General features: G+C 44.4%; 4 protein-coding genes across 9 annotated transcripts; all 4 read left to right on the forward strand.

Annotated features, from left to right (window-relative positions):
- Positions 1 to 353: 353 nt before the first annotated feature.
- On the forward strand, positions 354 to 12,571 carry LOC108045055 (titin). Of its 6 annotated transcripts, none has more exons than XM_044457442.1 (9): positions 354 to 662; positions 731 to 1,054; positions 1,122 to 1,487; positions 1,539 to 1,685; positions 1,765 to 2,013; positions 2,130 to 7,595; positions 7,680 to 7,751; positions 7,879 to 9,953; positions 10,009 to 10,153. In XM_044457442.1, exons 1-9 carry the CDS (start codon positions 614 to 616, stop codon positions 10,048 to 10,050), a joined length of 8,790 nt encoding a protein of 2,929 aa, XP_044313377.1. In that variant the 5' UTR covers positions 354 to 613; the 3' UTR covers positions 10,051 to 10,153. The 6 variants fall into 6 exon arrangements, with proteins under 6 accessions (XP_044313377.1, XP_044313307.1, XP_044313362.1 ...); XM_044457372.1 differs by adding an exon at positions 11,798 to 12,571 and having other exon boundaries at positions 357 to 662; positions 7,879 to 11,738; XM_044457427.1 differs by adding an exon at positions 11,798 to 12,571 and having other exon boundaries at positions 357 to 662; positions 2,130 to 7,532; positions 7,879 to 11,738.
- Positions 12,572 to 12,827: 256 nt separating this feature from the next.
- Positions 12,828 to 13,524, forward strand: LOC108045073. Its single transcript, XM_017124261.1, has 2 exons — positions 12,828 to 12,909; positions 12,970 to 13,524. The coding sequence occupies exons 1-2, from the start codon at positions 12,870 to 12,872 to the stop codon at positions 13,455 to 13,457; spliced, it is 528 nt and encodes a 175-aa protein (XP_016979750.1). The 5' UTR covers positions 12,828 to 12,869; the 3' UTR covers positions 13,458 to 13,524.
- A 16-nt stretch (positions 13,525 to 13,540) lies between these two features.
- On the forward strand, positions 13,541 to 14,152 carry LOC108045074. Its single transcript, XM_017124262.2, has 2 exons — positions 13,541 to 13,591; positions 13,645 to 14,152. The coding sequence occupies exons 1-2, from the start codon at positions 13,588 to 13,590 to the stop codon at positions 14,148 to 14,150; spliced, it is 510 nt and encodes a 169-aa protein (XP_016979751.1). The 5' UTR covers positions 13,541 to 13,587; the 3' UTR covers positions 14,151 to 14,152.
- Positions 14,153 to 14,236: 84 nt separating this feature from the next.
- LOC108045075 lies at positions 14,237 to 15,021 on the forward strand. Its single transcript, XM_017124263.2, has 2 exons — positions 14,237 to 14,417; positions 14,475 to 15,021. Exons 1-2 carry the CDS (start codon positions 14,384 to 14,386, stop codon positions 14,939 to 14,941), a joined length of 501 nt encoding a protein of 166 aa, XP_016979752.1. The 5' UTR covers positions 14,237 to 14,383; the 3' UTR covers positions 14,942 to 15,021.
- The last annotated feature ends 5 nt before the right edge of the window (positions 15,022 to 15,026 follow it).

A 15,026-nucleotide genomic window follows, 5' to 3' on the forward strand; every position in this document is an offset into this window, starting at 1 on the left:
TCTGATTTTAGTTACCATTAAGCAACATAGTTTACTATTTTTAAAGTCAATGAATAATATTAAGAGCAGTTTTAGGTATCAAATATATAATTATAGTTAGAAAATAAAATGCTTGACTCAGTTGTTTCTAATATCGATAGCAACGATGGTAACTGTGTGATTGTGGTATTTTTAGGATTTACTGCCGGGCAAGCGCAGTAAACTTGGCGCACATTAAGCAAATATTAACTTAATTAATAGTAATTAACAGTAATTAGAAACGTCCTACTTTATAAGATTAAGTAAATATTGTACTAGTCACTGAAAAAACTAGAGCACAAATTGAAGAACGCCCAACGGGCACACCGAAGCGCGGGCTCGACACACGCTTTGGCATTTTCGCACTTCGGCACTACGTTCACGTTAATTGCAGCGGCATCATTTTTGCTTGATTTCGAAGGGTTTTTTTTTGTGGTGAAAAAAGAGACATAAGTGCTTGGCTTGGTGCTTCTTATGGGTATATATCCGGTACCCCCAAGACTCCGATAAGTTTATCATAGTTCGCGGAGTCCCTTTGATGAAACGGGGTGCAGCCGAGAAATCGCAAATTGTCCGACGCACATGAAAGTGTAACATGGAGGACATCGAATATCTAGACGAGTACAAAGACTTGGTGCTGCCAGGTGCGTTTTCCCTTAGAATGCTATAAATATGCATGTGTACTATCTGTGTGTAATTTGTGTGTTTGCAGGGATCAAAACCAGTGCTCCGCCAGCTTCCTCGGCCGGCGTCTCCCGTCCGCGTCGCATTTCGTCAGACTCGAGCAACTCGTCGTCGATCGATGCGGACATCTTCCAAAAGCTCTTTCACGGCAAGTACAATGACGACGACGACCTGCTTGACGAGACTTCCGGCTCTAAGTCCAAGGACCGGCGTCGCCGCTCCCCATCCCCATACTCCTCCAGTGACGTTTCCAACGATGCCCTTGAAACCCTGTTCTGCCGGAATATTTTCAAGTCGAAGCCAAACAAGCGGCGCGAACGCTACGAGTCCTTCGATTCGGTGGACGATTTGGGTGGGTATCCTTAATGCCCCATTAAACACACATTCCCAAAATTACATGATGCTATTCCCAATCCCAGGTGCGGCCCTGATGCGTCCCTCGCAGAGGTTGACTGTACCCAAGCCTAGTACTTCCCAGGCAGGTGCCAGAAAATCACTCGGTGAAGCCCCACACAGGAGCGGCAGCAACAGCAGCAGTGGCAACTTTGGCAAGTCAACCAGCAACAAACCACTGCCTGCTTCCCCAAGTAAAACTGCTGCTAACCCTAGTCTAAGTGCTAAGAACAAGAATCCCAGCTCTTTAGTCTCAAAGCCATCGGACTCCATAAATGGGAGTGGCCTGTCATCCGCCAAAAACAAGACAGTGACCATAATAAAGGCCCAAAAGACAAATCTAACGCCTTCGCAGCACGAACCCAAAACAGATCCTTTGAGTAAGAACTGCAGTAAGTTATACCACAGCCATTTTAATACCTAATCCTTTATAATATCTATAGCGTTGGGGGACTACGATGGGGATTCAGAAAGCGACTCATCGTACGAGTACGAATCGGACTTCTACGGCGATCGCGACTCAGAGGACGAGGACGCCGAACCGGTCATCGACATTTCAACGGACACGAGCAGGACCACATCGGTGGCGGGTAAGTTAGCGCTAATAACTAGTTGATACTGCCAACCCTCTGATAATATTCATCATATGTAAAAACACAAACCGTGTAGACACCGTGACACCTGTTGTTTCCGACGACGAGAGCCAGGAGCCGCAGAGTAAACAGAATGACCATCCTGAGAATGATCAGGAGTCGGTACTGAGCGGTGTCTTTGAGCGCCTGCAGTCGTACTTGAATAATCTCAGTTGCGCCGAGGCGCCTCCAATTTATAAGAAACAGAGTAGTGCTAGGAAATCCCGCTCCAATGAAAAGAAACCTTCCTCCGAACAGGTTAAGCATGCTAATGAGCGATCAGCGGGTAAGTGTGCACCGATGTCCATTGGGGCGTCCATTCTTCGACCATGAGCGCCTCCGTGAACCCCTAAACCTGCCACGCCCTTACATTTGTAACTCTTTCTGCTTTTTGTTTCACAGCCAGTGACAAAGAAAAAGCGGAGGAAAAGGAGCAGGAGGAATATCTGGGGCCACTGGAGGCCAGCAGCAGTGCCAAATCCTCGGCCAGCAAGGCCAGCAGCAGTGCCAAATCCTCGGCCAGCAAGAACAGCGACAGTCGGAAGCTGAGTGCCGTGGATAAGACCGTCACGCTCGAGGCGGTGGAGCGCATGAGCCTTGACCTGGCCGAACAGATCTTAGAGATCGATGTGGAGCGTTCTAACGAGTTCGAAAAGCGCTCCGGCTCCAAAACGCGCAGCAGATCTAGATCTAAGAACCCAGCGGATCCCAGCACGTCCTCTAGCCTAAGCAAGAGCCATGTGCGCAAGCTTACCTACTCGAGCGAACGGTTGGAAACCTGTGAGCCCTCAGGGTCCAAGCTGCGGCGGTCAAAGAGCGAATCTTTTCCAAAACGAGGACGCTCCCGAGGGCAAAAGAATCGTAAAAGTCGAGCTGCAACCACTGAGGAAAAGATGGCTAATGTGTCGGAAGGGGAGCGAGACACGGTCAAAAGAAAACGCGGAAGGCCCCGCAAATATTTTCCAAATGAGACGCCAAAAGCTGAGTCTAGTAAAAATTCAAGCGAAAACTTGGATAAGGATTCTCTTTTATCAAAAACTAGCGAACAGAAAGCGGAAAAGGAGACGGTTAATCTGGAAGAGCATGATGAACTAAATACAGAATTAGATACAGCCAAAGAGTTATCAGGAGGTGATAACACTACCCAGAATGATATTAGCATGACTTCATGTCCGCACAAATCGGATCTCAAAAGTGCTCCGGACAGGGATGTGCAGCTGGATAAAGAGTCTGAGCAAAATCCCGAAAAAGAAGCGCTTGGTTTACTGGACACATCAACGGATACCTTTGATACGGCAGAGGATCACAACGAAATGATCGAAGATAAGGATTTAATTTTAGGAGAAGAGGAAACTCAAAAGGATTCTACCGTTGAAGCTACTAGGCAACCCAATCACGATGTAATAAAGGAATTGGATAAAATACAAAATGCAATTGAAGCTACTGTTGAAATCGAAATACCGACTGTGCTCACCCATGCAAATGAGGTTACTGGAATCATTATTGAAGAAAGCGATTCCCAGTTGGCTGAGGATATTAAGTTGGCTGAAGAGATTTTGGCGGCTGAAGTGGGCAAAAGAATTGAAGTAACTGAGGTATCAGAGGCAGTAGAAGGTGGACAAAATCCTGTAACTGAAATTGTCAAGGAGCTAGAGCAGGAAACTATTTCAGAAGTCGTAGGAATTGCTGAAGAAGACAGTCAACCCAAAGAAATAGATCCAGTTGAAAAACTTCCTTTAGACATTAAAGAATGTCCAGTTCAAAAACAGACTCCAGTTAAAGAACCACCTTCTTCTGAAGAACAGTTTTCTACGGAAAAACCGCTTTCTACTGAAGAACCACCCTCTACTGAAGAACCACCCTCTAATGAAGAACCACCCTCTACTGAGGAACCGCCTACTACTGAAGAACCACCCTCTACTCAAGGACCACCTTCAACTGAAGAACCACCCTCTACTAAAGAACCACCTTCTACTGAAGATGAGCAACCTGCTGAAGTCGAGCCACCTACTGAAGAGCAGTCTCTTGCTAAAGACCTGTCTCCTGCTAAAGAGCAGATATCCATTCAAGAGCCAAAACCTGCTGCAAAAGAAACAGGTCAAGAACCTGAAAAAGATTCCTTGCCTTGTTCCGAAGTTCCTCTTAGCCAAGTAACAACTACCAAGAAACGAAATAATTCTTCGCCAGCTAATACGCCCAAGAAATCGAGGGAGCTGGAATTTAAGGAAAGTTCGATTTCCAGAAGGGCTCTCAGGTCCGATAAAACAACTCCTATTAACCAACGGGAAAGTCGCTCCAAGCGGCCGCTGAAGACCGAACTCACTCAACTTATGGATGAGACATCGAGGCGAAGTAGTCCAAGATTGGGCAGATCTCCAGCGGAAAGTCACTCTTCCCAAGAACGCTCGCCGGTGGAAAAGAAAGTTATAACTTCCAAGTTGGTCAAGGAAAAGTTAACCACTGAAAATGTCAATGCGTTAGAAGACAAATCGTTTCCATCTGATACTGAAACTAAGGATGTAAATCAAGCTACAAAATCTGAAGGTGCTCCAGTTGAAGATGCTTCCGAAGTGGCAAAAATGCCTAGCTCCACGGATACTGAAATGGAAAAGTCGATGGGAGAGCCATCAAAGTCGAAAAAATCCAGAAGGACTCGTGGATCAGGAAGGAATAAATATACTGCAGATTTAAACGAAGAGCTTCGTTCTACTTCAAAGTGTGCTGAAGAATATTCGACCTCAAGCGAGACAGAGCAGAAAGACGAAAAGGAGGAAAACCAACCACCTTCAGACCGACCAGTAAATGTTTCCAAAATGGCAGAACAGCCAAGCTCTAGTGAGGCTGAAATGGAAAAGGTGATGGGTAAGCCATCAAAATCGAAACAATCCTTAAGGAGTCGTGGAGCAGGAAGGAATAAATATACTGCAGATTTAAACGAAGAGCTTCGTTCTACTTCAAAGTGTGCTGAAGAATTTTCAACCTCAAGCGAGTCGGAGCAGAAAGACGAAAAGGGGGAAAACCTTCACACTTCAGACCCACCTGTAAATGATAGCAAATCCCTTTTAGAAAACTCCGAATTGGAAGAGATTGATACAGAACATGTTGAGAAAAACTCGTTCAGTCCCAGGAAACTCCGTAGACCGTTAAAGGAAAAAGAAAAAGTTCAAGGCAAAACCGCCACCGACCATAAAGGCGCTGAAACTGAAGAGAATCCTTCCACAACAAGCAGTACGGAAACTGATGTAAAGTCAGAAATTCCGCAATCTGTTTCTGTCAACAATAAAGAGGAGCGAAACTCTGGCAGATTGAGTCGCAGAGACAAGGCGACTATTGATGCGGCCAAGTCCCAAAAGCACGAATCGCCTTCTGCCAAATCTCATTCTTCTAGTGAAAAAGTACTTTCGAAGGAAAGGCCTTCCAAAAAGGATCAGACCAAAGAAAAGTCATTGAAGGCATTAGAGCCAGATGCCAACAAAACCGTCATGGAAAGAAAGCGAAAATCGACAAAAGAGGAAAAGGAAACAGAAAAAAAAGAAGAAACAGAAAAAAAGGAAGAACCTGAAAACAAAGAAGAAGAATCTGACAGTGACAGCCAACCAAATGTCAATTCCAATGAAAAAGAACCAGATCCTGAGCAAAATTTGACTGAAGGCGAATCAATTAACAACATACAAAAGCAAGAGACTAAATTGGATATAATGGAAGCCGTTTCGAGCAGCACCACTGACCATACAGAAACTAAAATTGAGGAGAATCCTTTCTCGACAAGCAGCATCCTAACTGATGTTAAGTCAGTAACTTCGCAAAGTGATTCTGTTAACAACAAAGAGGAGCGAAGCTCTGGCAGACCGATTCGCAGAGACAAGGCGACTAAAACTCAAAAGCACGATTCGTCTTCTACCAAATCAGGAATTAAATTGGATAAAATGGAAGACTTTATTTCCAGTCCGAACTCAGAACCAATTTCAAAAGACTTGACACAAGATTCAGCCAAGAAGGATGAAAAGAAATACAATGAGCAGATTTCTGAATCTGATAAAGAACTGGGTTTAGATTTAAATACGGAAGCAGATAAACTAACATCTTCTGCTGAAAAGGACTCTGACACAATTTCGAAAGACTCGGCAAAGGATATTTCTAAGGCCAAGGTTTCAAAACAAATATCCAAGAGCAGGGGTAAAAAAGATAATAAGAAACCCAAGGAGAACATTTCTAATGATAATCAAGAGGCAAAAACAGTTCAACCTACTTCTTCAACAGAAAAGGACTCGATAGAGTTGGAAGATAAGCCCAAAGTCTCTGGAATAGAAAGCGGAAGAATCAGAAAACGTAGACAAGCTGTTACCGTTGAGGATCCAGAAGACGATAACGCCATTCTAAATACTGAACTAGACAAAAAAGATACCCCTGCCGGTTTAATTTCTAGTGAGCGGGAACCCTCACCATTAGTTTTTGAAACCGAACACCGTTCTCCTAAAACAAAAATACCAACGAAAACGTACCTACTGAGTACAAGAAACCAAGTACCCTCCATGTCCACTTTTGACACTTTAAAAAATGTTCAAAAACTAAGCGAATCAAAAATCACATTATCAAACATAACACCACCAGAACTAGCTACCGAACCAAATTCAGAAATTTCGGAGACTATTTCTACGATTACATCTACATCTGAAGATTTTCCAACAATCTCTACAGCAAACAGTGATCAAACCAAAAAGATAACTCCAGCTAAAGGATCTTCCAAATCCAAACGTAACGTCCCAAAGGAAACTGCGAAGTCGGAAAACAACTCGGAGAAAAGTCCCAAAGCCGTTGCCGAATCCTTGACCTCTACAAACCAAAGAGAACTAAATACTCCCTCAGTCTCCTGCCGCAAGCTTCGCGTTTTGATAAAGAGAACTCCCACTTCCAATTGGCCTAAAAGCACACAGAAATCTTCCGTCTTGAAAAAATCTCCAATTAAAATAAAGCGTTTTAGGAAAATTCTTGAAAGAATAGAAAAAACTCCATCTCCAGAGAAATGTGATATTGATCCGGCCATTTCTTCTGTTAACAATAATCCTGAGACTAATCCTGTTCCAGATTCGGTTCCCGTTACTGTTTCTGAGTCGGATAATGTTCCTGAACCTCAGCAAATCCTAAATAAAGAAGTTCCTAAGAAATCTGCTAACGACACTGAGAATGAACCAAAGGGTATACTAACAGATCCGAAAAAAGTATCTGAAGACAAAGAAATTTCTGCCGACGGTGATAAAGCTATCACTAAGTTTTCTTCTGAGGACGTCTTAGCAAAAGAGACAGCAGATGTGCTTCCTAACAATGAAACACTGGAGTCCAATTCATTAACTCATGCGCCTTTAGAGAATAGTACATTAAAAGAGGCAAATACAAAAGACGAAACGCCAAAAGAGCATAGCCCGAAAGAGGAAAAACTAGAAAAAGAAACACCAAGAGAAGGAACATCAGGAGATCAAAAGCCAGATAAGGAAACCTTAATCGAGGAATCAGCTCCCTCGGCGGAATTAGTTTCCTCAGCGGAATCAGCCCCGTCAGCGGAATTAGCTCTCTTAGCGGAATCAGCTTCCTCAGCGGATTCAGCTTCCTCAGATGAATTAGCTCCCTCGGCGGAATCAGCTCCTTCTGTGGATTCAGCTCCTTCAGCCGAATCCTTAAAGGAGGATTCTGAAAATGACCTGGAAAAGAAGATAACTAATGTAGAATCGGTTGACCCTCAAGAGCCCGCTCAAAGCCCAATACCAGACTCAACGGAAACAACTAGTGTCACGGACGAAGCCGAAGCCAGTACGTCAAGCATGGTGAAGCGCACCTTGCGCAAGCGGGAAGCGGATTCCTCACAACCAGATGGTTAATAGCTTGCCCAATCTTTTCATTTCATCGTCGTATCAGTATGGGAACCCTTCTAATGTATCTTTTCTTTTTCTCCTTTAGAAGCGGCCAAACGAAAGCAACTGCAGCAAAGGGAGAAGTCGGCCACGGAGAGGCAGGACCATGCTAAACCAGGTAAACATTATTTATATTGTTTATCAGTATCATAATAGCTTCATGATTTTGAAATAGCAGCTAATTAATTGTCGTCGAATAACTTGAACTTTAATGTTATATGAAACATTTTTAACTTTAATTTCAGTTCGCCGTCGTCACCTACTGGATGAAGAAGAGCCTCCTACTCTTAAACGTTCCAAAATTGAATCGGAGGCGAAATCCAATGTGAAAGGCAAATTCATCTCTATTATAGGTAATGAAACCATCATGTCGTCAACGACAGCACCTATAAAAGAAACCAGAAGCGAAACATCACCAGCTGTTACAAAGTCGGCAGTGAAGACACCAAAACAAGAATTGGTCACGAAACATATCATAGTAGCAACACCTGCCAGGAAGCAGTTGAACCCAGAAAGTCCAAGTCCGGCGACCAAGAAGCCTATGGTGCAGACACTACTGAGTTCTACTCTCAGTCTGCAGAAACCATCATCGGGAGACGATGTATCTTCTACTTCCACTAGAAAAACACAAAACAAGTCGGAAACAGAAAAGAACAGAGCGAGCGATCAGCCGATCCTAGGGAGCTCTATTGTGGTCACTAGGAAATCCTTGCCAGCCACTAAGAAAAATGAATCTCTCAAGGAGGAGGGCTCGTCGGCTGCTCCACGAAAAGTTAACATATCTGTTTCCGTGGTGCCTTCCAAGGAAGCAGCTGCAGAAGCATCGAAATCACCTGCCGCCACTCCTGAAACTTCACCCATTTTGCCTCGAAAGGCACAGCTGGAGACGAAGAAGATGGCCAGAAAATCTGAGGTCATTAAGAAAGTGGAGGCCAATAAGAAGGATGATGTCACTAAGAAAGTGGAGGCGAATAAGAAAGTTGAAGTCTTTCAAAAGGATGACGTCATTAAAAAAGCCGAGGCCAGTAAGAAAGTGGTTAGTGAGAAGGATGAGGTCATTAAGAAAGTTGAGGCCAATAAAAAAGCAGAGGCCAAGAAAAAGGCCGTATTAAATGATTCCCTAGATTTGGAGAGAGCTACTGAACCATCAAAGAAATCTGTTACTTCAGTTGTAAGAGGCCGAAAACAAAATTCACAGTCGGAGGCTCCAAAGAAACCCGAAAGCAGGAAGTCACAGGGATTGCACACAGAATCTAATCCTCGTAAAGCTGCGCCTCAAGCTAACCGATCCAAAAAATTTCAAGCCTTAAAATCTGAAGTAGCTGCGTTAGATTTGAATGACCCGAAACCACTTCCGCAAACAGATGTCACACAACAAACTGGAATGCAAATATCGACAGATGCTTCTAAAGCTGTTGTGGTCGGAGAAATTGCCAGGGATGTCAAAGCCGAGGAAATCGGGGCAACCGATAGGGGCCGCGGAGCAGCCAAAAGAGCCAAACAGGAGCAGCGAAAGTCGAGGGGCAAGCCTGGACTTTCCGAAACTACATCTGACTCAAGGGATTCCTCCCGCGACGACAGTGCTCGTAAGTCCCGCACGGATAAACAAGATCAAAATGTGTCAGTGACCCACCGCCAGTTTGCACTCGGCAAATCGGTTCACATGACTCGAGCTACCAGCAGCAATAGATCATTGGCTGCTACGCCAGCTCCCATGTCCGGAAGGCAGAGGAATGCTTCCAAGGACCGCTTTTCACCCTTTTCAGAGCAAAAACAAGAGCCTAAGGAATCCCAGTCCTTGCGTGGCAGACAAATTAGGCGCGTGCCAGTCGCACCAAAAAGAAAGGCAGTGGAAGTTGAAGAGGCAATAGAAGGAGTTAATCCGAAGCGACCAAGAGAGCTGCAGGGAGAGGATATGCAACATCAAGAAGATCCTGGCCAAGAGATCCTGCCCGTGGCTTTCCCAGTTAAAATAACAGCTGCCAGTTTGGCTTCTTCAGAAGAGCCTCTCGCAGTTCCTTCTACAGTTGAAGACGCTCCCCCGAAAGCTAAGCTACGCAAACTTTGCGTTAAAATCAATCGACGAATCTTCAACAATTGGCTATCGAAGACACGAGAGAAGAACCAAGAGAAACAAGACGCCCCTCAAAAATTACCGTCACCTCCTCCACTACCGGAAGCATCATCGGAAACGGATTCTGCGGCGGAGTCAATGTCAGAATCAATGTTGCCTCCTCAGACAGAGCCGGCGGCTGTGTTTAAGGCAGTGCCTGAATCCCAGCCTGAACCTAATCCTCCAACTACAGCCCCTGAATTGCCAGTAAGAAAAAGCTCAACTCTGCTCGCTCCCAAATCAGCTCATGTTCCATCGGCAGCTCCTGCTCTCCTTTCCGATTCTGCAGAAGTCCTGCCGGTAGTTCCAGTACCAGTCAAGGCAATCACGAAGACAGCTATATATCCACTGACTGAACAACATCTTTCCGACAAGGCACCGTTGCTGGACAGTGCGCAGAAGTTGGAAAACCAGCGAAGAGTGCAGATGTTTCACGCCAAGTCAATGCCACTTCCAGTGCCAATTCCAGAGGTGAAGTCAGAGCCAGAAGATGCTCCCCCGGAGATTGTGGAAGAAGATCCCTTTTCGGTATTGCCTACGGTTGCTGCAGCGGAAGAAGCACCTCAACCACTGCCGGTAATTGAAACCATTGGTCCTCCAGCTATTCAAAGCAACAACTTGGCAACGGTTTCCTCTGGCGCGAGTGTTTCCCATTCGATTCCCTCGGCCAGTGCCCCTAGCAATAATCCCAATGGCATTGGCCAAACCAAGATGTTCTCCTTCCTATACCCGAAGCGCTATAAGCGATCCTATGACGACGTGGGCCTGGACTTCTGCTGCCCAAATCTGGACGGACCGATGCGAGCCATTGATTTTACGCGTTTGCATTCGACGGCTGAGGTACCGGTGTTGGAAGTGCCACAGTTCCTGGTCATCACCACCAAGTTTATCTCCAAGGCGGACAAGAATATTCCAAGCAAGGTGCGAGCTAAGCTGGAATTGCTGGGCAGAAATAAGGTACAAGATTCCAGAGAGCCAGTTGCTTCGGTTTCCAATCTGGCTTCTGGAGAAGATGTTCCCGCCAACGCTCTGGATGGTTCAGTTACTCCAGCGCCTACTTCGATAATACAAAGTTTTCCTCCTGCTCCTCCTGGCGACTTGAGCCTACCTTCTCCTGCTGTCCCACCGATTCCAGCTCCCTCTAGTATTCCAATTGCTCTATCCAACCCCACTCCTGCAGAGGTTTCATCTCCAGCTATCTTGGATTCCCTAACCAAACAGTTGCCCCGTGGCACTACGCTGACCAAGAAGGTTCTGCATCCAGGGGCAACCCTCCCGCCAACAGCCAGCACTTCAATGCTGGCCACCCTGCCGCCGTCGCTCATCCAGTTGCCACCGATCTGTCCCACGGACAAGCAGCGCGTGGAGTTGCAGACGCGAGTGCAGGTGTTTGATATGGTGCTCCAGGCACTTAGCCGGCGAGTTTCCAACTTGACACTGGCTGAGAGACAGCGCACCATCGAGGAGATCGTCAGGACCAGCTCGGTGATGGCCATCGACGTGGATGTGGGTACCAAGCTATTGGAGAACTACGTGCGTTACTTGAACAAGGCCACCAACACGATAACGCCTTTGCCGCCGGTCCGGTTCAACTCGGTTATCACGCCGATGACTTCCGTCGGTGCTGCAGTAGAAAATCCTTCGAGTTCAGTGGCAGCTAGCAGTTCGCCACTTTCCAAAAACGTCGTTAGCTCCACCATGGCCTCCGTTACGCCAACGCAGGCCACCAAGAAGACAACGCAGCATGCTCAGCAGCGCAGTTCGCTCCCCGCCAGCGTTCCCCTTTTCGATGCCGAGAAAAACATCATTGGCTTTCAGTGTCCCAACCCGAAAGCGAAAACCGCAACACCGACTTCAGGTCGAAATGCCCTTCCCGCTGCTACCAGCACTCCACTGGGACCCTCAACATCCTCAGCAGCAGCGGCAGCTAATTTGGCGCCACGAAACGTCTCGATGGGAGCCAAGAAAAAAACAGGAGAAGACCCAAGCCAGGTAGCAATATTTTGCAAATAGCAAGTCTGCATTTTTAAAAACCATTCTTTACCCATTAGATTGTGAACTTGAAGACAACTGTTTCAATGACCATACCGTCACCAAAAGTAGTCGCCAAAAAGAGGGCCGTTCCTGGCACTATGTTGTCGATTAATCCGCCAACACCTGTGCAAAAACCGGTGCTATGCAAGAAGAAGACCACGCCGGTAAGGACAGCCACCCAGACCAAGACGATACCATCACCAGCTACGTCATCACCAGCCACGCGATCGCCGGCTACGCGATTCCCCGCTTCGCGAGCACCAACTGCGCAAGCTTCAGCTAAGCCAAAGGCGACACCAAGTACAACTCCAGGTGTCGCTCCCGTTGCCAAATCCTTAGCTCCCGCCGGAATGAGTCTCAGTAGTACCAGCAATCCGAATGTGTTTATCATCAATCAGGCCTCGCAGCCGGAGGAGAGCATCCTGCCCGACACGAACAATACCGTGGCGCCCATGGAGGCGGAGATCAAGGGCGAACTGGACGATTCTTCGGAAATTATTATCTAGTGGGGTGAAGACTATAATCTAGATGGAAAGTATTCTAAGTTACTTTAACACAGTTAATTAAGCAGAGTTAATTATTTCGTTGAACGCAAGAACAGAATTATATAATTCTATTATGAAGAATTTGTTAAACCTTTCGCACCATCCGGTAATTTTTCAAAAAATAAATGGATCAATATTGTAACCACTTTTCGTTTTTGTAGTGTATAGGTGCATATTTATATGTATATTATAACTTAACAAATTAATATAGTAACCACTTAAATGCTTGGTTATGAAAAAACTATATACATATTTTTTTGAGAAAATGGCGTTGAGAAGGGAAAAAAACTGTATATTTTTGTAGAAACGCGCTTTTAAAATAAATGGAAATTCAATCATTTTATTAAAAATCATGCATAATTTTTTTGCAAAGTTTTTTGAAAATCATAGTTGCATTGATGTTTTACGTTGCGCCAAAAAGCTTTTATCACAGCTTTTTAAGTTTGTGGCGAAATGGCAAAGCTGTTATGAAATATAAACAAGTTGTTGTGTATAAAAGAAGTTCAGGGGAAGAACCATATTTATTAAATACAAGATATCTGAGATGACAACATCTAACGAAGAAGCTATGAACACACCCAACAGTAAGTTTAAATAGGTTTTTGTGATAAATTGCATATTATAATAATAACTTTCTTTTGAAGGTGCCTATCCCGACTTGGAAAAGCGATTGGAGACGTATATGCGAAGAGTTTTCTGCCTTAAAGGAATCGAGACAACGAATGAGTATGATCCTCTGGAAGTGGAATATTTTGGGCTTCTCAGCCTAACAGATGTTCGGGCTCCCCGGCGTAAGTTGTGGTACATGTACTATGCAACAAGTGATCAGTTGGATCAAACTGTGGATCGAATTCATCGTAAATATGGCCAAAAGAACATGTACGAATTGTTTAGAAAGCCAGTATATTCTGGAGCCGGAATGCGATCCCGGGTTAAAAACCACTTTGGAGCTCTGAAGTGGTATGCAAAAGGAAATGTTTTGGAAGCTCCTCCCGACAGCCCATACAATGATGAGAAGGTGGTAAACACAATAGCAGATTTGTACCAGGCCGAACGAAGAAAATACTATGATTTTCTAGTATCTAGGAACAATGTATATAAGACATGGACCTATGTACATCTTAATGCATAACAGATGCTACTGTTATTATTACATAAGTTTTTTTCTACAGAGCTATAAAAACAAGACTGCAAATTAATGCTCACCAGTGTTCTGTTAAAGTTTGTTTGGGTTGGTAGTGACAATAACCGCATGATTTTCAATGGGTAAAGCTTATGAGTCACTGAAGATTTGAATGATTGTTAATGTTTAATTATAGCTGGAAATAGACCTGAACAAAAATTGGAAGATAAATTGGAAAAGTACTGTCGTCGTCTATTTTACATGCAGCCTGTATCAGAACCCACTCCGTTGGATCCTTCTGCGATGGAGTACTTTGGAGTCTTTAGTGTTAAAGATCCCCAGGCCACCGACCGAAAACTTTGGTACATTTATTATTGCTTGCGTCCTGAAATTTCAGGTGCGGTGGAAAAGGTACGCCAGAAATTTGGCAGGAAGAATGTGTATGAGATATATCAAAAGCTCACATTTAGCGGAGTGGGTTTTCATAAAATCGTTAAAGATTATTTCTGCCATCTAAAGTGGATAAGTAGAGGTAACCTGTTGGAAGCCCCTCCAATTAGCTATTATAACGATGAGAAGGTCGTGAAAACAGTTTCAGAATTGCATGATAAAGAGCAAAGAAGGCTGTTTGACTATATAATGGATCAGCACGATTGGTTTAAGCGTTATAATGATCAAAAACCACGTCCTGAACGGCATTAAATATGTAAATAAATAAAATTAAAAGCTTTGTGCTTATCGATAACCAGCAGAGTTGCTTTGAAAAGCTACATACATATATTTTCTATATTGTGAAATTGAACATCGTAAACAAAACAAAAGCTATTTATTACGGGAGAGTTGAAATATTATTTTTTGGCTATTTAAGCAGAGTGCGTGAGTAATTAGTTCTCATATAGAAGAAAGAAGCAAGAGCTACCTTATTGTAAAATAAAATGACAACCAACGTAATAAAAGACAAAAACTCAGGTAAATTATCATATATTATAGTCGGACACAGATGATGATTAATACTTGCTTTTGCAGGAACTGATTACGATCTGGAAGAGGAAATCGACTCTCATTTGAGGCACATTTTCTACATTAAACCAAAAGAATCCGCAACATGTAATCCATACATTGTGGAGTTCTTTGGCGTCCTCAGTTTAAATGATCTGAGGGCTCCAGAGCGTAAGCTGTGGGTCATATACTATTGCAAACAGCCGGAACTGGACAAAACCGTTGATGAGATCCACCAGAAGTATGGCAAGAAGAATATGTTCGACCTGTATCGGACGCCGGTATTCAGTGGAGCTGCTCTACGGGCTGCGGTAAAGAAGCATTTCTCGGAACTCAAGTGGTTTACGACGGGAAATCTGCTGGAGGCACCTCCCAAAAGTCACTTCAACGACGAGCGAGTGGTCAAAACCATAACGGATCTGCACCACTTGGAACAGCAGAGGCTGTATAACTATGTGATGGTGAAAAATATGTGGTTTGCGCGATATAAATAATGTTTATCGACTAACCCTGTGATATAGATTTAAAATGACTAAAATAAATGTGGCCTTAAAGGTATTAGCAGAACCAGAAAGTGAG

The sequence above is a fragment of the Drosophila rhopaloa genome, unplaced genomic scaffold (genome assembly GCF_018152115.1).
Source record: "Drosophila rhopaloa isolate 14029-0021.01 unplaced genomic scaffold, ASM1815211v1 contig_115, whole genome shotgun sequence".
NCBI lineage: Eukaryota > Metazoa > Arthropoda > Insecta > Diptera > Drosophilidae > Drosophila > Drosophila rhopaloa.

Coding starts and splice junctions, on each gene's coding strand:
- LOC108045075 (XM_017124263.2), top strand. CDS start 14,384: ATGACAACCAACGTAATAAAAGACAAAAACTCAG. Junction 14,418..14,474: donor AATAAAAGACAAAAACTCAG/GTAAATTATCAT, acceptor TTGCTTTTGCAG/GAACTGATTACGATCTGGAA.
- LOC108045055 (XM_044457372.1), top strand. CDS start 614: ATGGAGGACATCGAATATCTAGACGAGTACAAAGACTTGGTGCTGCCA. Junction 2,014..2,129: donor TGCTAATGAGCGATCAGCGG/GTAAGTGTGCAC, acceptor TTTGTTTCACAG/CCAGTGACAAAGAAAAAGCG. Junction 7,752..7,878: donor GCAGGACCATGCTAAACCAG/GTAAACATTATT, acceptor CTTTAATTTCAG/TTCGCCGTCGTCACCTACTG.
- LOC108045073 (XM_017124261.1), top strand. CDS start 12,870: ATGACAACATCTAACGAAGAAGCTATGAACACACCCAACA. Junction 12,910..12,969: donor AGCTATGAACACACCCAACA/GTAAGTTTAAAT, acceptor TTTCTTTTGAAG/GTGCCTATCCCGACTTGGAA.